The following is a 22,821-nucleotide window of genomic DNA, read 5'->3' as shown; positions in this document are numbered from 1 at the left end:
GATCCAGCCCCACCCATGGCACAAAGTATTTGGGCTTTCTGACAACTATTTGTAGGTCAGAGACTTATTTTTCTTGCTCAAATCGTTAACAAAAATTAAATATTTATTGAATTCCTGCTATCTACAAGGGAATGTGGATTTTATATCTGTTATCAGGGTCTTAGGTTTGCTTAAAATAGTCCATTTTAATAGAGAACTGACCTCTATATAGGGCATTGTTCTATGTCTTTACATTGGGCTAAACTAATAACAAAGTACAGAGTAATAAACACTAATGCATTCATTCAACAATCTTCCATTAAGTACCAATAGCATGCAAAGAGAGTGCAAGGTGTCCCTAAACCAAACGCTGACTTGGAGTAGATACTGTAGATCCCTGGGGTCTCTAATTCATTGTGTCCTCAATGTAAGTCACACATCTGCCTCTTACTCCTCCGTGTGACAATCATCTTTAACATGCATTTTCTGGAGGCTTTAAATAACATTCGCTGATTGCAATGTCTAAGTAATTCACACCCAAGACGTGAGTTTAATCGCAGGGTATGTTGAGAGTTTTTACATGCAGAATCAACAAGAACAAAATCCAGCCTACACAGGTACCCACTTCCTTACTGTGGATTCTTTGAATATAGCCTGGCAGGTAAGCAACTAAAAATAACCTAAAACACAGGAACCCTAGTATGGCATCTGTGACTCCTTTTCACAGATTAAGAGCATATGTTCGTGAATTTAAAGAGGCAGTATGCGGTGGAGGAATGGCAGAGGACGGGAGGGCTGCAGCCCCGCCACATAGCTTGTCTGACTTCTGGAACCGCTCAGATCCCTGAGTCCTAGTCTCCTCCACTGAAAACCAGGACAAACAATGCAAGAGGTGGTTAAGAGGCCGAAATCCCCTTACATCTGTAAAGCTCTTCAGCAGTGCTTGGACACAGCAGACACTCCATAACATAAAATAAAAGCCTCCCTAGAATTGCCATGAACACTACTACTGAGAACCGCAGAGAGAGTTCAAAACGAAATTACCTTGTCTGGTGGGGGATCTGGCAGGCTGGCGCGAGAGAGGGTTCCGGAATCTCGAGTTCATCATGCGCTGGCGCAAGGACAGCATAGGGGTGGTGGAGGCATGGACGGGAGGGGCGCGGGTGGTGTACCGCACCCGGGCCGGGGTGCCCACGGTGGGGCTTGGCGTGGCAGGGCTGCGGTGGGGGTGTCTGGGCGGGGCGAGTGGGGCTCTCGGGGAGCTGCCAGGAGCGGGCGGAGGGGCGCGCTTCTCCTCCTGGGGGGGGCTCACCCTGGGAGGCGCGAGCACAAGGGCAGGGTCGGTCTTGTCCTTAGCGATGTTCCCATCCACATATTTGCTGCCCCTGGGGCTGGAGGAGGGCCACTTTGGAGCAGAGGAAGACAGGGGGTCCCCATCCTTTCCTCCTTTAAAAAACATCGTGCCTTCACCCTCCTCCTCTGCCGAGACCGACTGCTGAGATTTGGCGGTCAGGGGCTCCTTTTTGGACGGTGCGCCCTGGGAGGCGCGCTCGCTCTTGCCCGCAGCCTGGGGCCCGGCTCGGCCCGGGACCCGGGGGCGGGCAACGGGGTGCGGGCGGGGGCCGCCGGGCCTCAGCAGGGAGCCCGGGGGTCTGCGGAGGTGACTGTCGCCCGCGCCCCCCGCGGGAGCCTCTGGCTGCCGGTGCTTGGGAAGGGACAGGGTGGGATCCCTGGCCCGGGCCGGGTGTGCGGGCTCCCGGGCGCCTCGGGCCTCTGCTTCGACGCTGTCGTGGTGCTTTCCGACAGATCTGGCCTCTGGGTCCTCGTCCCGACTGTGGGGAGACGTGGGGAGCACCCCTCGGGAGCTCGCCGCGTGGGGGGACTCACTGCCCCTGGCTGCGTAGGGGTCCGAGAAGGAGGCGCTGTCCTGCGCCCGGGGGTGGGGACGCGCAGCCTGGGGCAGCTCGGGCTTGGGTTTGGACAGCGGGCGCCCCACGTCCTTGCTCTGGGGGCCGCGGGGCTGCGGCTGCGACGCGGAGACGGCGGGGGAAGGCTGCCCTTCGGGAGCGGCGGCCCCGGCACCCAGGCCCTGGCCGGGGGCCATCCTCTTGGGCACGCCGGGCCCGGGGTGGTGCTGGGACCGCGTCGCCGGCCGCCTAGCGGGGGCCAGGTGCGCCTTAGGGTAGCCGCCCTCCGCACCCACTTCTGTGCTCTGCTGGACGTCCAGCGCCTTGGCGGGCAGGGGCTTGCCCTGAGGATGCGCACCTGCCACAGGCCCCGCGGATTTGGGGTTCTCCGCCAAGGGCTCCTTCTGCTGAAGGCTCGCCCCTCTCTGTGGGCCTTTCCTTAGGTGGTCCACGGCCAGGGAGGCAGGCTGCCTGGAGGAGGAAGACACGTGGTCGTTTACCACGGTGGCAGGGAGTGGCTTCTCGTCTTCTGCTTCGCTCTCTGCAGCGACCCCGTGAGAATTCACCCTCGAGTGAACTCGGGGGGACACAGTGGATGGTGGGGAGCTAGAGGGATGCAACCGGGGTCCTCGGCCGCTGCCAAACCGGCTTGGATATCTCGTGTGGGCAGCAAAGGGCTTGTTTCTGAACAAATTGAAATGTCCAGAGACAGGCGACCCTGCCGGCAGCCGCGCCCGAGAGGTGGGGGCGGTGGCCTCAGCCTGCCTGCCTCTATCTTCCGTATCATTGTCACCATCGCCATCAGAGGCATCCTCTCCCTCAGAGCCCTGTGTCCTAGAGGAGAGACCAGAAGACGAGGAAGACCTGGACTGTGATGGCACGTTGGACTTGGCGGCTGCGGCGCCGTAACCATCCTTCCAGCCCCTGGACAGTGGAGCCCCGCGGTGTGGTTCGGTGGGTGGCAGCCGAGATGACCCTCCCTGGGGCGGAGAAAGTCTCGAGGGTGGGACTGAAGCACCCGAATTGTCCTCCCTGTCCCCCAAATGGGGTGCTCTCCGCGCGGGCAAGGCTGGTTTGGTGCCGTGGTGCACGGGGCTTCTGTCCCGCAGGGCGCTGGAGGTGGCCTGGCGGCTGGGCCACAGGGCCGGCCGGGCGTGGGAGGTGCTCTTGGGAGGCAGCCTCTGGGAGGCGGCGTCCTTGGGGTCCCGGGAGCCCGCGGCTGGCTCCTCCTCCTCTTGGCCCACCGAGTCATTGTCAGTGGAGCTGGGGGGCGGGTTGGTGGAGGGCCCCGCTGAAGGGCGGCGAGGGCTGCCTTCCATGCGTATGTGGGGTGCAGACGAGGCTGGGGCTGAAGGGGACACTCCTGGCCGAGGGTAAGAAGCCAGAGACGAGCTGCCCCTGTCGATGCCCTCCTTTCGGGGCAGCCCGGGTGTCTGCACCCTCACTGGGGTCCTCCCAGGAGCAAGGACCGAGGGTACAGATCTACTTGGCAGCCTCTGCTGTGGCTTCTGGTCTTGGGTCTCTGAGGGCAATGTTGGTGGGTCCCCCGGGGAATCCGGCTCCTCCTCATCAGTGATTTCTGTTGACTGCAGATCCAAACCTTCAGTCTTCTTAGGGTGAAGCTGGGGTTTTCTGGGCACCCCGCCGTTGGCCAGTATTTTGTTCTTCAAGTCAAGAAGAGGGTTCTTGACATTTCTGCCTCGGGGAGAAACAGGCAAATGAGTGTGTTTCGAGGAAGTGGGAGCTTTGGGAGAAGTCTCCGGCTTTTTAGATTTCCAGTTATCCTCTGGATGGGTCTTCTGCTGCACATCGGACTCACCAGAACTGGCTATAATAAATTTTAAAGATTTTAGCCGTCAAAAAAAAAAAAAAAAGAAAAAAGAAAGCTGTGCAACATCAGGTGAGTATTTAAGAGGGCAGTGTGGAGGCATTTGTAATTAGTCATTATAATTAATAACTTCTCATTCTTTAGACATTGAATACATTTTCCAAATTATGGCAATCTTTTAAAGATCTTTTTTGCTTTAAGTAATGATACAGTCCCAGGAGATGTGTATTAGATTTCTATTAATGTAATCAAGTTATGTCACAGCTTATTATTTGCAGGAATTTTTCAAAGGAGTACTTTAAAGTGACCCATTGATTTTGTAAATGCAAAAATCTTATGTAGGATTTTCTTAATGTAACTGTCAGGATACTACAGATGTCTTAAGCCACTCTTAGCCATGTAGGGAAGAAATACACATAAGTTTGCTATAAAATGATGAATGTTAAATGATCTATACTTAAAAATAAATGGGGATGTGTTGTGTGTGATTTGCAAGTGATAGGGGAGCAACAAATACATAATTTGGGGGGCATTACAAAGAGTTCTCTCTTGCCCCTAACATGTCTGTACTTGTTTCCTCCTTCTTACTTAAAATTCCTTTAATAAAGTATACATTTGTAATCCCAAAATAAAGCTTAAGATTAAAAAGACTCCTGGGGTAGGCAGAGCATTATATTACATGTGCTCTATAATTTATCCTTTCCTGAGAGCAAGATTGAACCAGGGATGCTGTAAGAAGAGGGGAGTTTATATGGCAGTGGAGGACCCAGAGGAGCAAACCTCATCTATTCCAGTTTTTCCAGCACAGAACTGTATAATGTTGTGGTATACTGTGGATCCTCACAGCACACGGTTAGGGAGACAGCTACCAATATCTGATGTAAATATGGGGAAGCAGAAAAGAAAATACAGTCCAAAAATACCATGCTCCAATTTGGGAACTTATTAACCTGCTCAATCTTGATAGTTATCTTGATAATTTATATATATATATATATAAAACTCCAGTTATAAATGAGGTAACTGGAGTTCTGACTAAAGCTGCACTCCAAAATAATGGAATATAAATGAAAAATCTTAAGTGCTTTCTAGAAATTGAAAAGAGCTAACAATTAGGGCAGCCCCGGTGGCACAGCGGTTTGGCGCCGCCTGCAGCCTGGGGTGTGATCCTGGAGGCCCGGGATCGAGTCCCGCATCAGGCTCCCTGCATGGAGCCTGCTTCTCCCTCTCTCTCTGCCTGTGTCTCTGCCTCTCTCTCTCTCTCTGTGTCTATGAATAAATAAATAAAATCTTTAAAAAATTTTAAAAAAGAGCTAACAATTAAAAATGTCATGTGTATTATTACACCTGTAAAAATGTCCTTTCCCTGTCAGCATAAGCCCCAAATTACTCAGTGATATAAGATTAATCACATAATTGATACATTCATGTTACTGTAATACTGTAATAGTAATTCATGTGATAAGCAATCAATAATATTTTAGTCTCCAGGAAGACTAATTTCTAATGGGACAACAAAAATATTTTAGAACTCAACAGACAACTTTAGCCCAAAAAATCATCAACAGAGTATGATCAAAGTAACACACCACAATTAGCGGTAATGAAGAGAGACAGAGAAAGAGCCACAAACACATGATGCTTACTTGTTGGTATAGCGACAATGAAGGCTTTGGAGTGAGGCCCCAGTCCTCTCCTGTTTGCCGCCCGGATTTTGAAAAGATAGCGTTCCCCAGGCTGCAGACCATCCACTAGGGCAGAAGTAGTCTCTCCAGGATAGGTGAGGGACTTTGCTCCAAATGGTTTGAGAGCCGGGGCGTATGAAAGAATGTATTCTGAAATGATTTGGCAGACGGTTGGAAGGAGGAAAGTGAACACAGTCCTGTGTCCAGCAGACAGACTGTATGGGCAGGATGAATTAGAACGTGCATTACTAAAATTAATACTCTAGCAATGCACGCCAAGTCAGCAGCTGGAGCATAGAGACACGGTGGAAGGTGAACTAACATTCGTTCAGGCTACCAGACAGGGCCACGGAGGGAACCTGCTGGCAACTTTCCATTTTCAGCAAATTAAACATATGGAGCCCAGGAGGCCAGTCTTCATACAACATACCAAGACTATTTACACTGCGTCGGGAGTTTTTCTTCATTGTGCTTATTTACTAATTTACTATGTCAGCATTACTATAGCCCAAGTAGAAGAAGCTGCAGCAGATTTAACTGATGATGGTTGGAACTGAATCTGGAGAGCTGCCAACGCCTTTAGGACTCTCAGTGTATTGATCTGGGCTATTTTTCTTTGCACGTTAAGCCAGATAGATCTCATATTTGGGGTGTAATTTCACTTCCACAGGAATTACAATCGTGGCTTAATATACGTAGGTCAGGATATTTCACAGTATTTAAAACTGTGAGGAAAAGTTGCTGGTTCATAGATTGATGGGATGTCTAACATTTCCATCTTGAATCAGTGATGTTACATTACAAACATGTAATGCCCTTGAACTTTGAAAATCAGAGCAAATTCAGCCCAAAGAACTAATATATAGCTCCAGGTTTCTATGGAAATACTGCAACTTAAGGAAGCCATATTTTAAAACAGCATTTCCACCCTCAAGTAAAAACCGTCATGTCTGTTTTCCTCTCAATGAACTCAAGACTTACAAAACTTATCAAATTAATGTGGGTAGGAACTAACCATGAAAAAGAATTTGAATCACAGAAAAGCCAAGCAACTGTCATATTGTCTATGTTGTATGGAGAGGAGCACAGAAGACCTTTTCTCTTCCCTGAGATCTAATCTTTAATAAGCACATTAATTAAAAAACTTCAACCAAAAATGCTTTTGCAGCATTTGTCTTTAAAAAAAAAAAAACACATTCTTTTCTCTTTGAAAATGAACAAACTAGTCATTTATGATGGTCAAAACTAAGAATTAAAAGAACCCACTGTCTATAAAATTTTGCAATACAAACTTTTTTTATGAATTCAATTCATCTGGAAAAAATGTAACCATGTCAAACTATATTCTTCTATTATGTTTTATATTTGTCATATATATAAATTCCCCAGTGGGGAATTCAATTATGAATTTGCAATCCCACTACCATCCCTTTATGAAAACTGCCTGAGCAGGGTTATGATACATGAGTTCTTTTGGACACAAAAACTCAGTAGCTATTATTATTTCTAAAAATATTTCATTGACTACCAGGGAGGTTCATTCGCCAAGGAGTTATAAATATAAACTAAGATGTGGGAGAGGGAAAGAAAGCAAATAAGTAGCATGATAATAAAGTCATAAAAGGAGGAACAATTGACTTTTTTATAACTAACAAAAGTCGTCAGCCAAAAATGTCTTTATGCAATTTTCAGAATCCTTGCCAGCATCACGACAAACTGTCATAAAAAAGGATGATTAAAGGGGCCAACTAAATATGTCTTGTCTTCATTTGCTTCTGATTTATTCCACTGGAAAAAAAATGAGTAAGAACAGTACAATATATTCTTTAAAAACTGCAAAGTGAGAAAGCATTAAGTTTAGAAACTACTACTCTACAACTGCCTTCTTTAACTTCCATTGTCCTATGGAAAGACATCCTTACAGGTCCTCAAAGATAATTTACAGTCGAATACAAGAGAACCTGTTAGTTTTTTCAGTTAAGAAATTCTCAGGGCACCTGAGTGGTTCAGCCCCTTTAAGCATCTGCCTTCGGCTCAGGTCATGATAGCAGGGTCCTGGGATCGAGCCCCACATCGGGCTCCCTGCTCAGCAGGAAGTCTGTTTCTCCCTCTCCCCCTACTGGTGCTCTCTCTCTCTCTCTCTCTCTCTCAAATAAATAAATAAAATCTTTAACATATCCTTAAAGTACATCTGTATAGTCAATGTCAGGTGAAATCCTCCAGATAGCCTTCTAAAATGTCTCTGAAAAGACTTCTGGAAGGTTCTTGAATGTTTTTACACTAAAAAGAAGTAATCTGTGTTTTTATTTCATATTCTCAACAATTTTTAAATTTAAGAATAGCTGTATTTTATTCTAATTCTTTTTCATCTTTGATCTTTTTTAATTTTAAAGTCATTATTTTTCCTAACCAAAAAATATTAATTAAAAAGGCTGACAAGAAAAAAATCAATTTTTTAATTTCATTACTTGGTTTTTCAAACCCATTTTTATTATATCATTCAAGACATTTGTCATTCCACAGGGTTCCTGCTTATTCCCATGTTCCACGATCATATTGGTACAATGAAAAGACCCATAGCATGCAACACAACGTTGTTCCTTGTATGTGTAAAGGTTATGATGTCACACCCATACAATTAAAAACACCCCTCCTGAGAGCAGTACTGAAATCACTGGGATAGACTTTTCATCTTTCATCGAAAGATGGCTTTTCATCTTCATGACCACCTGGATCTTACTGACAATGAGAACCCATCATGAAGTACCCTTGTCCATTGGGTTAGCGTCCCATATACGTATGTTGCTTCCCTATTGATCTTCCAGTCACCAAGCTTGCTATTAGAACGTTGTTTATCAGAGTCAACATACACATCTCTATTTGGGGTATGTCACTCTTGTGTGCACCTGACACCTTAAATAATGAAGTTCCTACCTTTCACTTTTCCCTCGGTCTCGGGCAGTGCATCCCAAGCTACAGTGACAGCTGTAGGTTTGCCATTGACTGGCCAGACATTTAAGTTTTCAGGAGCTGTTGTCGGAGCTGCAAAAGGACAAGGACCCAAGGTTTAAACATGCCTTTATGGATATTCTGAAAGTAAGTGACAGATGGTTCCTACATATATATTTTCCACTGAAGCACTACTGTGTTCATTTTTATTACACATGACAGAAAGCTCTACACTCTCATTACTCCTTATGCAAGATAGTGATTTATGTCAGTGCTACTGACTCACGTAGCAAGTTTAGACACATCTAGGGCAATGCTTTTAGAAATTCAAAATTTCTTTCATTGTTGAATAATGAAATACATAAAGAAGATTAAAATCTAGTTCAAACTTCTTTTTAATAAAGCTTTTAAAGACATTGTTTAAGATAAAATAATTGATACAGAGCAAAATTCTCCCCCAGAATCAAACAGAAGCTCAGCCTTAGGAAAGAAGAGTACCCCCTACCCTCCAGAACCATGCATTACCCAGGGACACGCATGCATATAGCAGTGATTTATGATTATGCTATCCTGGGATGTAATGTGCTCCACATATCAGAATAACATGCTAATGAATATGGCCAGCAAAGGATAAAACATGGACCCAAGGTAATAGTTCCTGAACTTCTTTGTATTAGTACGTAGAAATAAGTCCCAGAATTAGGGTCAACATTACTTTAAAAAACCTCTCTGCTGGCTTTTATCACCATTGGCTTCTTAAACTATCTTTAAATCTTATTTTCAGAGTAATTCTCAGTTTGAAAATCCAAAGGCCATTTTAAATACAGACCAGATTCTGGTGTTCTCTGGAAGACAGACGTACTCCATTTGCCATCTCTTTCACCCTGTGAAATACGGACTGCGAATTCGTACATAGTGTCTGGAATCAGGTTCTCCACCAGCACACGTCTGTTGGAGGTCTGCTTGTGATCCCACCTTGCCAATTCCCCCTTTTCTCGATAGCGCACAGTGTACTGTCTACAAGAAAATGCAAGGCAACAATGTACCCAGTTGATCACTTTTCTGGAACTGAACACTAGGCTCCTTGCTATTTTTTTCTTTCCCATGAATAATGAATTCTGGAGGTAAGTAGAGAAATTAAAGAGAAGAAAAATCTAAGTTTTTGACTATGTTATTAAGTTAAAGAATTTATTCTCAAGTTCCAGGAAAGATGTTTAAAGTAGGCTAGGAGAGATGGAACTTACTGTGTCTTACTGCACATGAGATCAAGAGGAGATTGAGAAGGGAAGGGACAGAAGGGGGACAGCTTTGACCAGGCAAGTGCCTTCTGAGGGATGTGTGTGTATGTGTGTGCATGTATGTGGTGTGAAAAAGCAATAGCAAGAACTGAAGTTGGCCCAAGGTATCTTGGCTCTCAGGAAAAAAAAAGATAAGAAGATAAATTTCATGCCAAAGCAGGCATGTTTTCTATAGGTTCAGAAGGAAAGGCAACATATGGTTTTGAGTAAACTTATTAGCGTTGGAAGAAGCAAAAATGTGTAACAAACAGAGCAGGATAGAGGAGTTTACCAAAGAAACTATACTGTGTGATTGTCAGGGAGAGAAACAGTGGGAACAAACTTGGTAATAACAATCCCAGACATAAGACATCTACCACACTCTAAGAGTTGCAAATGACATTTATTGTATTCCTTTCCCTAGAAATTTTCTTTGCAGCCACTTGGCAGTAGAAAGTATTTGAAGCATTAACAAGGTGATATTTAATAAGTCAAGATAAGACTTTAGTTGCAGACACAGCCCAGCCCACCAGTTAATACAAGAGTCCTGCTAAAAAAACTCAAGCCCTCTTTTGTTTTCATCAAGATGTTGGGAATCAAAGTCCAGTGGTAATCAGGAAAAAACAGCTAGGAGGAGAATCACTATGAGCTTCCGGAGGTCTTTCAAAAGAAGGAGATGTCTTTTTGTTGTTGTTGTTGTTACTAACAGACAGTGACAGAAACTATATCTAATACAAATAATGGAATATATGTAAAATACATATATAATATCAATATTCCATTCCATTCATCTTTTTAAGGGACATTCACTTTTCCTGGTTGTAGATAGGTTCAAAAGTTAATACATAGTGCCCTGGTGGCCACCAAATCTTTGGCTTTCTCTTGGTAATATAAACTATTCAATCATTTAACACATAAAATTTTGATGGCTATAATAATCTACTGCTAACAAGGAATGGTGTTTTCCAGTGGCTTTTTTAAACGCAAAAATTATCTTAACCTTATGATTAGTTTTTCTTCTACTGTTATTGCAAATCAGTATAAAAATCTGAATGGCATAAACTCATGGCTTGAGGACAAAATAGTGTCTTTTGCTGTGCACATCTGAGCTAGATATAAAGCAATTCAGGCTTTGAAGGATGTCTGAAGAACTATGGTGTGGAAGGCATTCGACAAATGTCCACCTCTCTACATAAAAATCCTTCCTACTGCCATCCTTCCTGGATAACAGGAGGAAAGATAAGATTCCTTCTAAGATGAGGCCATATCTTGTGCACACAAATAGATTGTTTTGAGGCAAAACAAAACACAAATTGAAGAAACAGAATCTAGGGAATTTCCAGACACAAGATAAAACTCTGAGCAAGTGAGAGGCAAGGTTATGCTGTGTGTGTTACACACGAGGCCCTGGTAGTATCTGATCTGCAGAAAATGTGTGACCACACCTGAGATTAGCCAGTTTGTCATAGAATAGTCTGCCCTTCAGCTACAGAAGAGGCCAACATTCAGATATGTCAAGAGATACAGTCATTCAAATAAACTCATGTCTCTTCAGGGTCAGAAAAACCACATCTCTCATACTTAAAGAAATAAGGGAAAGTACCTTGATGCGACAACTTTCTTCTGTTTTTCCAAAACAGGATCCACCCAGGCTACAAGCACAGATTGGGATGACATGACCCGGACATTGATGTCTTCAGGCACGTCTAGCTCATCCTCTTCTGAAATAACAATGGGACACATTAAAGACTACTCTGCCCTGAGTTCCTCTGGCCTCCAGAGCTCATTATTCATGCTGTATAATTTTTAAATTGCTTATACTTAAGGTAGATAAAATGAAATGCATAGAAAGCTAAGCAATTGTTTGATTGGTCAATGCAGAAAAACCAAAATCTCCATTCTTGTTTTTCTTACCCATAGTCTAAGAAATGGGCAGTTTACTTGAACAGCTGACCAATTCAGTGGACATAAAGAACAGTGCAGAAGGGATGCTTTGCCTTGGTCCAAGATACTCCAAGTGACTCAGTGTTTTCTTAACACATACTGTAAGTTTCTGGGAAATAATACAATCTTTACAGGAAGCAAAAGTTTTGAGGGGAGAAAAGGTCAAGTCATGGCATTTCCTTAGCGATCATGGCATGAAATGAGGTTCTGGTTCAAACAAATGCATAAATCACATTGGGTTCAATATCCTTACATTTTAGAAAATGTGGCTCCAAGACAGATTGCAAGTTACATTGAGGCATAAAATAGAACTCAGTTTGCCAATTTCCAAGAGAATACCTCGTACTCACAAAGCCTATAGTTTCTGTCCAATCTCTACCATAAATGAAGACTTACAGGCTTTGGTTTTGCATTTTAGTCTCTTGGGGATATCGTTTGTTGTGTTTTTTCTTTTCCTGCCTCAGGGACCATGTTTCAAAAGGATATGACTTTTGCTACAAGTGGGGGGGAGGTGTAGAAATAGCCTGTTAGAAAAGCAATACAGTCACTTCTACTATAGCAGTGAACAATGAAAAATGAAAATGCAGCATCATGCATTTGAGACTTTTGTCACACAACGTAAGCAACTATAATCATTATAAAAGTAAAATGATAATATAGAAATATACATAATAATTTAATGCCTGCTCTGTCCTATAAAACTGTAATCACAAATACATTGTGAATTCATGAAAATAGCCACACTGCAGGTTGTCTCTTTAAATTGAGGCATAAGATCCAGAATAGGTATGTGTAATTTATTAAGGTGTGAGTGATATAAAAAAAAAAAATCTGTGAATGGATGGAGGAAAAAAACATCTCTTAGTAAATGACCAATGATTAGGCTATGAGCAAACCTCACTACATTTTTCTCACTCTTCTCAAGGTTATGTTTGGGAGATTTTAGCTAAAATGAAGTATGAGTGTAGAACTTGCACACTGCTTCCTCCACACTTCTCTTATTTCTCTCTGCTCAGGGTCTGCCACCAGGGCAACTGATGTGTGGGTTACGCTGTGATTTTAAATGGAGCCAAGGCTTGGCTGCACCTATTGCAGCAAATCTGCTGCAAAGGAAAGCCATTCAAGATTATAAAGAGAAATATACTTCTTCGGGAGCACACTCTCATCTCCGAGTAAAAAAGAAACGCACTCGTATCCAAGATGTGGCCAAGCCTTGGGGTTTCCTTCATACTCAATGAAATCCATGTAATTCTCACTCAGGCAGCATCATTTGGAAACAACAATGCATCCACACAGACCATGACATGAGCAGATGCATCCTTGAAAACATACCTGAAATCTTCCGTTTCGTTAGGGCAGCCCTGTAGACAGGCTGACTCTGGCCCTGTGAGTTCATGGACTGCAGGGAGACCACATACACCGACTCCGAGGCTGTGGACCAACCGGCAAGGGATGAGGCTCTGCACTTGGCTTCCCAGAACGCACACCCTCACTCTCTGCATACCCCCTCCCTTCCCATCTCGTCCTTCTGGGGTATTCCAACTTCTTCAGGACAATTAAAGATGAGACCAAGAAAATTAGAAAGTAGGCTCACTGTTATGTAAGAAAATGCAGAAGTAATTATTACTTATAATTTTTTTTAAGATTTTATTTATTTTAGAGAGAGAGAGAGAGAGCAGGAAGGGAGGGACAAAGCAAGAGGGAAAGAGTCTCAAGCAGACTCTGTGCTGAGTGTGAAGCCCGACACAGGGCTCGATACCAGGACCCTGAGATCACGACCTGAGCTGAAACCAAGAGTCAGCCGTTCAACTAACTGTACCACCCAGGCACCCTTATTACCTGTAATTCTTAGGAAAGGGGTCCTATCTCAACATCAAAGAAAGATGAACCATGTTTAAAAAATAAAATAATAATGTATTTGCCCACAGAATTCCCCCAATTTCTTTTTACCTCCAAAATAGAGAAGAGAGGTCACTCAGTTTTTTATCTGTCATCAAAAAGAAGAGAGCGAGACAAGAACAGTGAGTATATAGGTTAGCAGTCCAGAGAGGATCCTAGGCCCTTAGAAACTGAAATCCTCAGAACTGAGCCTCCAAAGATTTGCTAAGAGCAAATGTAAGAGTTTAAGCATGTCCTTTATTTCTGGATTGTTCTTTCAGTTAATTCCCTCCACTCTGCTCCCCAAATCATACACTGGGCCCACTAGTATCCAAATGAATCTAAACTTGAAAACTATATTTTGAAAAAAAAATTACAGTGATGAAATAGAACTTGAAACTTTCAAGTTACCACAGAATCTTAAAATCTGGGATCCAGATAAGACTTTGATTAAATTCCAATTTGACCTTCTTGTTTTGTAGGTAAGGACATTAAGACATGAGAAACTTGACTGATTTGCACACGGGCATGCCCTAAGAAGGACCCATAATCTTCTCTGAATCCAGAGTAGCTAATGCTTAACTCCAGGCTCTATTGACTGAGCTTTCTGCAGCAGCCTTAATCAGTTCAAGAATAAAAATGAGGCGATATGACATATTTCTTTATTTTTATTTAATTAATTAATTTTTTTGAGATAGAGTGAGCACAGGGAGGAGGGAGGGTTAGGGGGAGAGAGAAAGAATCTTAAGCAGGGTCCACACTCAGCAGGGAGCCCAACAGGGGGCTCGATCTCACAACCCTGAGATCATGACCTGAGTGGGCTCAGTCAAGAGTCAGGGTCTGACTGAGCCACCCAGGTGCCCCAATATGATATACTTCTAATGCAGATGACAACACCATCAGGTAATACCTAAGCAAATGAGCAGAGGTAACACTGAGATGGTAATGAGAGCTTGCAACACTGGAGGTCTTCCTTTAGGCATTGCAAACCTTCACAGTAATGGGAAAATAAACCTTTTGTTTTTACAAACAACATGTCAACTAAACATAAAAGGAGACCAGTGTTCAAAAACCTCACATGGAGAAACTTATTTATGTAAACTGCTGTGACCAGTCACATTTCAGGGCAAGGGGATAATATCTGACAACCTTTGAACATCCTCTATCTCTACACACACACACACACACACACACACACACACACACACACCAGGTGAAACTCATGCTGTGAATGAGTAACTTAATATTTAGGCTAAGGCTCTGATGTCTTATTCTACTATCAAATTTTAAAATGTATGTTTTATAAAGGGGAAAAATCAAGTTTGTAACACTTGGATTCAGAGAGCATCAAACTAAACTTCCAAAAAAGGGAGTCCCTTCAGGTCAATTTCTTGGTGCCATTAACAAAGGAAGCAGCCAAAGTTCAGCAAAGAACTCTACTTCTAAACTTGTGATCCAGGAACATGTATAAAGAAACTTAAAAAGCAATGGCCCATCATTTATCAAGAGCCACCAATAAAGGACTAATTTCCCACAATTGAGGTGTTTACATATTTCTGATGTATTTCTTAAAGTTCCTAGATTGTTTTTAACACCCAAATTCTTGATTTGTGAGCTCTCCACTGTAAACTTGGCCCAAGATTATCATGAAGGAAGAGTAAACCACAACAGTTCACATATCTGGGTCTGGTCTCTTGGCTATGTTGAGTATGTCCCATCAGCTCCTCATTTAGTTCCTACAAAAGCCCCATGAGGAAGCTACTCTTATGGTCTCCTTTTCAGAGAAGAGAAACCAGGCTCAGGGCGATGAGATGACCTACCCATGGTCATGGACTAGGTGGCAGGGCCAGTCTGACCCCCCAGGTTTTGCTACAGTGGGTGAAAGGGGAGGAGGGCCCAGAGCCAAGTGCTGGCTGTGGAGCAACCATCTCTTTTTCACAGAAATAATGAAGACTCACTGGAATAACAACACACTGCATTCTGGGCCCCTGATTATTGTTGGTAGTCTGGAAATAATATTTCCAAAATGAGCCCGGCATCACCAGCTCAGCGCTCCCTGAGACCCCAGGTACCACGGCCACTCTTTGCTGCCAGTGTATTGGCTCACTTCCCCAAATTCAAGTGTATGACTCAGCAGAAACTCTGGACTTCAGACTGGTGTAACTTCTGGAAGGTCCCCCAACTCATGCGCTCTTTCTTTATTACTCTTCAGCTCCCATACGAGCTCCGGTGCTTGCCATGTCCTCTGGCCTCTGGGTCCTATGGCCACCCATGCTTTCCTGGATGGGACTCGGCCCTGGGCACCCACCACAGCACTTCCTGCCTCCCAGGCCTGTTCTATTGCCTCTGCTCTCAAGACACACTCTGTGGTTTGTCTCCATGGGGGACTGCTGGGACTCCAGTTTCCCCCAAGGGGCCTGACACAGAAGATGTTCAATCACATGTGCTTCATGAATGACCGAGAGAGTAGGATTTTTGCTGACAGGACCTTGGGTCCACCTTTCTCCAAGCTTCCCTGGCCATTTTCTGTGGGCACCATGCTTTCAATGGCATCTCAGAAGTGGAATTAAAATCCTACGTAGGATAAAATGAAGACCCTGGCCTCCTATGACACAGCAGGCCCACTGTGATGTCATCCCCAGAATTCCCTGCATCCTCCCCACTATGATGGAGCCAGAATCAGGGATATTTTTTTCCTCCTCATGGCTCGGAGATCATTCATTATGGCAAGTCCAACATTTTCTTGTTTGGTGAAAATTCAAAAGCCAACATGTTGTCATGGAGACACAAGAAGCTGTGTCCATCAGGCTGGGACTGGAGCCCAGCCCTGACCTCAGTTTCCACATGGGCTCAACTTCAAGGAGCAAACAAATCCTCCTGCTTCCTTCAGGTGAGCCAGGGGTCACTACTGAGCCAGTGAAGAGACAGCAGAACCAGTCAGATGAGGAACTTGTCTGCTCTGAACAAGGTTTTGCCACATGGCATCTAATGAAACGCTCAGAACAATGAAAACCTCCCCCTGAAAACATGCTCCCTTATAGTATCAGGAATGCAGAAAGAGTGACTCTCCTCTTCTGCTGATATTCTGGATAGAATTTGGCCCAAGTCACCAAAACAGAGCCTCCAACACACATTCAGGGCAAGAGGTAAGCTTGGGAGTGAATGACCGAGGAATCTCCAGATGACTGGGCCTCTGGCTCTAGGTCTCGCTGCTAATACTGAAGCCTCACAAAGCATGTGCAGCTCTGATGTCTCCACTTTCTTCTGCAATCCCATGTGGCTTCCAGTGCACTGGAGCAGAGGTGGCTAGTCTTCTTTGGGAAGTCTGGAGTGTGAATTTTGAGATGGCTTGGATGCTATGCCCAGCAGAACACCCAGCAGACTTGTCCAAGGGTCTTCAGCAGCTGGCTGAACAGACAGCAGAATAGGATGATGACTTCTAGACCAGAAAGGGAATCCAGCCTGGCCTTCCACTAGTGTCTCCAACCAGATCAAATCGGCCCTGATCAGCACCTGCCATGCAGCCCAAGGGGCCAGCCTTGGGAGTCCTGAGAAACTGAGAGCTGCTTGTCCAAATTCCAGAATCTGTAGTCTTGCCTTGAGAGAATGGATTGTGTTCTTGGAGCACCTGGGGCACCTAGGGCAGCAGGCCTTCTTCCCACAGGCAGCCCCATTTCCACCACCACCTTTCTCACCAGGCTGTCTCCTGAGCCCCGAACTGCCGTTCATTGGTGCTGCGAGCCAGGAACCCTCACTCTGGGTTCTCCTCTCCCTCACTTCTCACATTTCTCTATCTTGTCTCCCCAGTCTCATTTCCCACCACTTGCCTGTCCCTCGTCATGTCTGACAGAAGACTTAGGTAGGTGCCACAGGCAAGACACATGTCTTGTCATGGGTGACTCTGTTCACAGCACAAACCTTCAGCTCTGTGCCCTTCTGGGCTCCTTTGCCCAGAGCCCGTCCTCCTTCCCACCTCCAGCCCACTTCACTGATGCTGGAAACTGAGCGAGGCCTGGCTAACACAAGTGAAGAGACCACCAGATCCTACTGGAGTCTTCTGGGAGGACCCAATAAATCACCCCTCCTTCCTTGCCACATACTGATCCACTTTGGAAGCGACTGAAGACTAAGCAGTGTGGCCAACATATTTATTGCTGGTATGATCTATGTTGGAGAACATGCAGCAAGTGTGCTTTCTAGTATGAGCCCCAGAACTATGCAGACTCTGCTGCCCAGCAGCCCTGGGCCCTACATGACTTAGGCCCAGAGGAGCTGAGCAGATCGTGTGCTCTCTGCAGCTTGGCTTCCCCCAGGAAGAGGACCCATAGAGGGACAACCTAGCACCTCCCGCCAAACTAATCAGGTAAGTAAGGGGACGTGAGGAGAGGGGGAGAAAACCAGGAGTTTGCAGCATCGCCTCACTCAGACCATGGCCTGCGCCACTCTCCGGGCTTATCAGTGAGTATGAGCAGCAAAGGTCAGGCCTTGCCCTGAGCTAGAACCATATGCATCATCTCTTCACGTCCCAGCAGACATGGCCAATGCTTCCTTCACCACAAAGGGTTTGCAAAAAAGGAGGAGGGCAGGCCTGATGTGCAGACTCCAGCAGCTGCCATCACATCTCATCTTGAAAGGACCCAAGGTCCAGTGTCCTGGGATCTAAGACAAAGCTTGAAAGAACAAGACGGTGAAAGCAGAGGCAAGATGAGAAAAGCATTAGCTTCCCTCCCACATCCAGAGAAACGGCCCAGCTCAAGGAACTGTTCTAACGGGTCAGGCAGCAGTTGCTGGGCACTGGGAGGGAGGCCTGGTCCTGCCACCGAAGGTTGAAAGGATGGAGGCACAGATGGAGGACACAGCAAAGAGTACAGTCGTGAGTAATCGTCAGACCTGGAAAACGAACACAGCACCTCAAATACACCTGTCTGTCACGAACGGGCTTCTAAGTATTGGCATGATGGCAAAGGTCAGCAAAACATCGGATACCAATTAACGTGAAACTCACCCAGCTTTTTAATTTCGTGTGTCCGCTCATCCCTTGTCAGTGGGACATAATTCATCTTGCGGCCACTTTCCCCGTAGCCCAGAAGGAAACCCCGCGATCTGCGTGGACTCTTGGCTCCCGACAGGCGCGGTGCCTTCCACGCAACGGACAGCCGGTCGTCTGAGGATCGGACACGGACACGCAAGGGCTTGTTGGGCACTTCCTTTTCTTAAAGAGGACATGACACAGACATTATTAAACAGTATACCCCTCAGAGTGAGCCACTGAGTATATACAGTCTGTCCGAAGACTGAGCCACAGCAATTAGCAGTTGGGCCCAAGCAGCCGGGTTTTGACAATCAATTCTAATAGGAACACTTCTCCCCCAAGGGTATCGACTCTCCACACACGTGTCCCTCCCCACATTTCAGACCAAGGGGTCTCAAGAACTTAAAGCAAAAACATGCCATTGTGAGGCTGCCAGCCAGAAATCTTGGATGTTTTATAACATTCTTTCTCATCCATTTTGCCTTCTTAAGGCCAAAATTATATATTCTCTGGTGAGAGCGAAAGGTCAGTGTAAAAATAGAGCAAATACACTTCTGGGCTCTTTATAACGGTCCTCCAGGAAGCTTTCCACTCTAAGGTTCAAAAAAGACAGGCTTTCCTTGTCTTTACAGTAAATCGCTAAGAGCTAAATACTAACTGGTTTTTGCTTTTTATCTCAATTTCTCTTACATGGCTGTTTTGCCCCTCCAGACAAATGATGCTGTCAACCCCAGTCTCTGCTCTTTCCTTCTCGTGAAATCAACGTCTAGAAATTTTCTTGCTAAATGATAATCTCAAGAAATGCCCCGATCGCTAACTTTTCCAAAGCAATGCATTCTGGTGGCCAACGCTTAGTGGTTAAAGTCTTGCTTTTATATCAGTTAAAGAGCTGATAAGTTTGGGAACAAGGGCAGGAGGGCCCCATGATGACCACACTGCCTGGACCACACTTCAGCCCTACAAGAGGGATACAGGGAGGCTAATAAGCATCTCTCCAGTTCCAGAAGCCAAGTTCTTCCCAGGTGTTGTTCTTCAACCATCTACATTGGCCCCATCATCAATTCCAACCTAATGTTTTAGACCGGAAACTTCCCAGCTAAGCAAAGACATAAAAACAAAATCTATTGTCATGAGTTAGTACAAGCTTCAATAACACAATAAATCAATCGCCATTAGAGATGGTTATTCTGAAAAGTCAGACACATCAAAAAGAATATCCTTTTGTACATCAGCTGGAGTTACCTACTCAATTATAGGGCACTCCTATTCCTAAAGGAATACCATGTTATGGTATTCAATAGAATCTTCTCCAATACAAAAAGTAGTTATTATTAAGATTTTTTGGTTTTTTGATCCAATAGTGCAGTCAAAGGATGAAGTACATGAAACTTGCCCTTGCACCTGGTGGTGTGAGTGTAAACCACTTGCCCTGGGGTTTTACTAAACTGATCTTGGTTTTGTTCCAGGTTAAGAGGTAGGCTCTCAATTTCAAGGACTAGCCTCTATAAAAATTAGGGACCACCAAGTGATTATAGAAATGATAAATATGCTCATTTATATAGTCCAAAGGAAAATAATTTGCCAAATGTGTTCAGTATTGTTAGCCCAACTCATTAATGGCACAGCATCGATGAACTGTATGAGGTCCTATATTAATCCTACAACCTGGTTATCCGTATGAGTTCCCTTCATACTTCATACACTTCATACCATGCCCCATGGTTCTAGAAAGATCCAGGCTGCCAAAACTTATTAAGTGTTTGGACTATCCACAGGTGACTGTGCCACACAGGTGGACACGAAATTTCCTTCATCAGCATGGGTCACTGATGAACAGACCTTGTGTGGGGCCTGAGGGAGAAGAATTTTTTTAAATACTGGGGAAAATGTCTTATAAAAGCCACGTATGAAAAGCAAAATCTGAATAATGAGCAGCATGCTTAGTCTCATTTATCAACAATGACATTTTAGTTTGTTTTTAAAGTTAGCAGATTGCCAGAGGACATTCATCAAAGCAAAACACATAACCAAGTTTACTTTCTCAGGAATAGTGTTTGTGTCATTTTCAGATTTGTGCGAAAGTCATGAAACAGACTTGACATGAGCCATGAGTGAGGGCATAGAAGTCAAGAGAAAATTTCACAGGAAGCAAAAACCTCTCTTCATTCTGTCTTCACAGCTTCCAAGTCATGTTTCCCTCTGTGTGCCTCCAACACAAACTGTCACCACACACACAAAATGTAGTTTTAAAAGAAGACACTCTCATGAGTCATTACACAGAGTCTCTGAGGGTGAACCACCTGAGGTTGGGGTTTGATTTCACGGGGTGCCCAGCTTTGGGCAAAGGTCAGTACTATGTTTTTAAAAAGTTTACAAAGTGAAAATGATCTCTGCCAACAACATAGGATGTTCTTTTTCTTCTATAAAAAGCTCATACCTCCTTGAAGGAACCTCTCGCTGATAAATGATGCCTGCTCAGGCTGCCACAGGCCATTTGCACTGCTTGTTTTTTGGGCAGAAATGGCAGGGTTACCACCCAACCATGGCTGCCACAGTCTATTTCCTGAGGCACAGCAACAAACAGGACACATGTCTATGGTGCTGTTACCAACTTGACTGCCCTCAGTGTTACGCCTCGCCCCATCTCTTGTCCTAAAGATGAGAGTGGCCTACGGCAACACTCTCACCACTGCAGAAAGCAACACACCAACATGGAAGTTCTGGGACGATCTTCAGCAAGATGGGCAAATGTACCGAACACACACACACACACACACACACACACAGGTCTTAAAGGGGTCAGATCAAAAATAAATTTTTGAACAGAGAGGGTATTCTCTGCCCTGTGGCTCTGCTTCAGTCCTGGGACACTTCCAGCCACACACGCCACAGTGCAAAGTGTTCCTGGAGGGCGCACCGTCACTGCTGGGCCTTGGGAACGCGGCAGGTCTCTGCTCCACACAAATAACCCCTGACACTCAACAGTAAAGTCCTGACAAAACCATAATAAGGGAAAAGATCACTGGAAAAGTGACAGGGTCCCTGAGGAAGCAGGAAGGAGTAAGATTCCAAGGACAAGGAGTTCAGTCTCAGACGGCGCAAGTTTATTGCCTGAAGTCCCCAGCCCATGGCTCTGTCTTGACCCACGCCAGGCCCGCCCCCCCAATGGCAGGGACAGTAGCTGCCCCCTCAAACTCTCCAGGCTTTCACCCCAGGCTCCAAGCTGCTGTGTTGCCACTCACATGCCAGGGCTGGAGAATGAAGCTAAGCCTACTGAGCAAGAAACTCAGGGGGGAACAGGGCCGAGGCTAGCCCCCGGCCACCAACCACACTGCCTGCCTTACAGAGCTTCACAGTTTGCCACAAGTCCTCACATAGTTAAATCGTCCTTCCAAGAACTTCCAGGTTAAGTAGGATACATGTCATAATCCCCAACAGAAAATTGAGGTTCAAAGAGATGAAGTCACTGACCCAAGGCCACAAAGCTACTAGGTGCTAAGTGGGGACCTGACTTCAAGCTCTGAGGGCCGAGTTCCGTCTTCGTCTGACTAGATGCCTTCCAGTTCTGCTCTTGCCCCACCCCGTGTGCCATCCCACCAACCACCTCTGCCAATGAAGGTGAAGCAGGTGCTGAACTGGATGAGCCCCTTACCGGGTGTGAGCATAATGCCTGGCACGGTAGGCATTAAGTGTGTGTCTGTGTGTGTGTTTGTATGTGTGTTTAAATGGACCAGACAGTACACACAGCAGGTAGCAAATGAGTAAAAGAAGGCTTCTCGCCAGACTGTTCCCACACTACACAGAGGTCACCGACTCTGAAAACCAGAGTAAGGTGAAAATGCCCCCCTCAACAAAGCCCTCTTGTCTTTCAAATCTTGGTTTTAGAAAAGCCAACCGTAAACCTTTTCCAAGTATTTTGAAAATTTCCTTTCTTTAATATTCTGAACTACGTACCATCAAACACCTTTTATGGATCTTTTATGGATCATCTGGTATTCTTCTTTTAAGCTGATGTACACATTTTAGAAAAACTATCCATATGGCGCAGATTCACTTGCCATGAAATGATTTCAGTGTTTTCTCTGAGTCATATGCGATAGCTTCACGGAAGGCCTGTGAAATCTTTCTGATAAAGCTCTGTAAGTCTTTCATCTTGAAAACAGGAAGTCACAATTGCCATGCGTAATCACATTCACACCGACCAGTGCAGGGTGTATTTTAGACTTGGCAGGACACATTCCCTCCGTTGCTGTGTTTTACAACATAATCAGGTAGCTCTTACTCAGAACTGGCCGATCACAGAAGACCTACAGCGGTTAATTACACGTTGCCTACTTGGCCG

The 22,821-nt window shown here is 45.0% G+C and overlaps 1 protein-coding gene and 1 long non-coding RNA gene across 2 annotated transcripts in view; one reads left to right on the top strand and one right to left on the bottom strand.

Moving 5' to 3' along the window:
• The window catches only part of FNDC1 (fibronectin type III domain containing 1), a 101,171-nt gene that overhangs the window by 37,709 nt on the left and 40,641 nt on the right, over window positions 1-22,821 (bottom strand). The window contains exons 5-11 of the mRNA XM_077898825.1: window positions 18,453-18,659; window positions 12,902-13,000; window positions 11,229-11,346; window positions 9,178-9,365; window positions 8,334-8,441; window positions 5,361-5,549; window positions 1,024-3,714 (exon numbers count right to left, since the gene is read on the bottom strand). Of these exons, the coding sequence (XP_077754951.1) occupies window positions 1,024-3,714; window positions 5,361-5,549; window positions 8,334-8,441; window positions 9,178-9,365; window positions 11,229-11,346; window positions 12,902-13,000; window positions 18,453-18,659 (3,600 nt within the window). The remainder of the gene's footprint in view (window positions 1-1,023; window positions 3,715-5,360; window positions 5,550-8,333; window positions 8,442-9,177; window positions 9,366-11,228; window positions 11,347-12,901; window positions 13,001-18,452; window positions 18,660-22,821) is intronic.
• LOC144314553 (uncharacterized) lies at window positions 16,092-19,130 on the top strand. The gene is made up of 2 exons (XR_013380435.1): window positions 16,092-17,810; window positions 17,980-19,130. It is a non-coding gene; the product is annotated as an uncharacterized LOC144314553 (long non-coding RNA).

This window comes from Canis aureus, chromosome 1 (genome assembly GCF_053574225.1).
Source record: "Canis aureus isolate CA01 chromosome 1, VMU_Caureus_v.1.0, whole genome shotgun sequence".
NCBI classification, from domain to species: Eukaryota; Metazoa; Chordata; class Mammalia; order Carnivora; family Canidae; genus Canis; species Canis aureus.
This window is presented reverse-complemented; position numbering and strand designations above follow the sequence as displayed.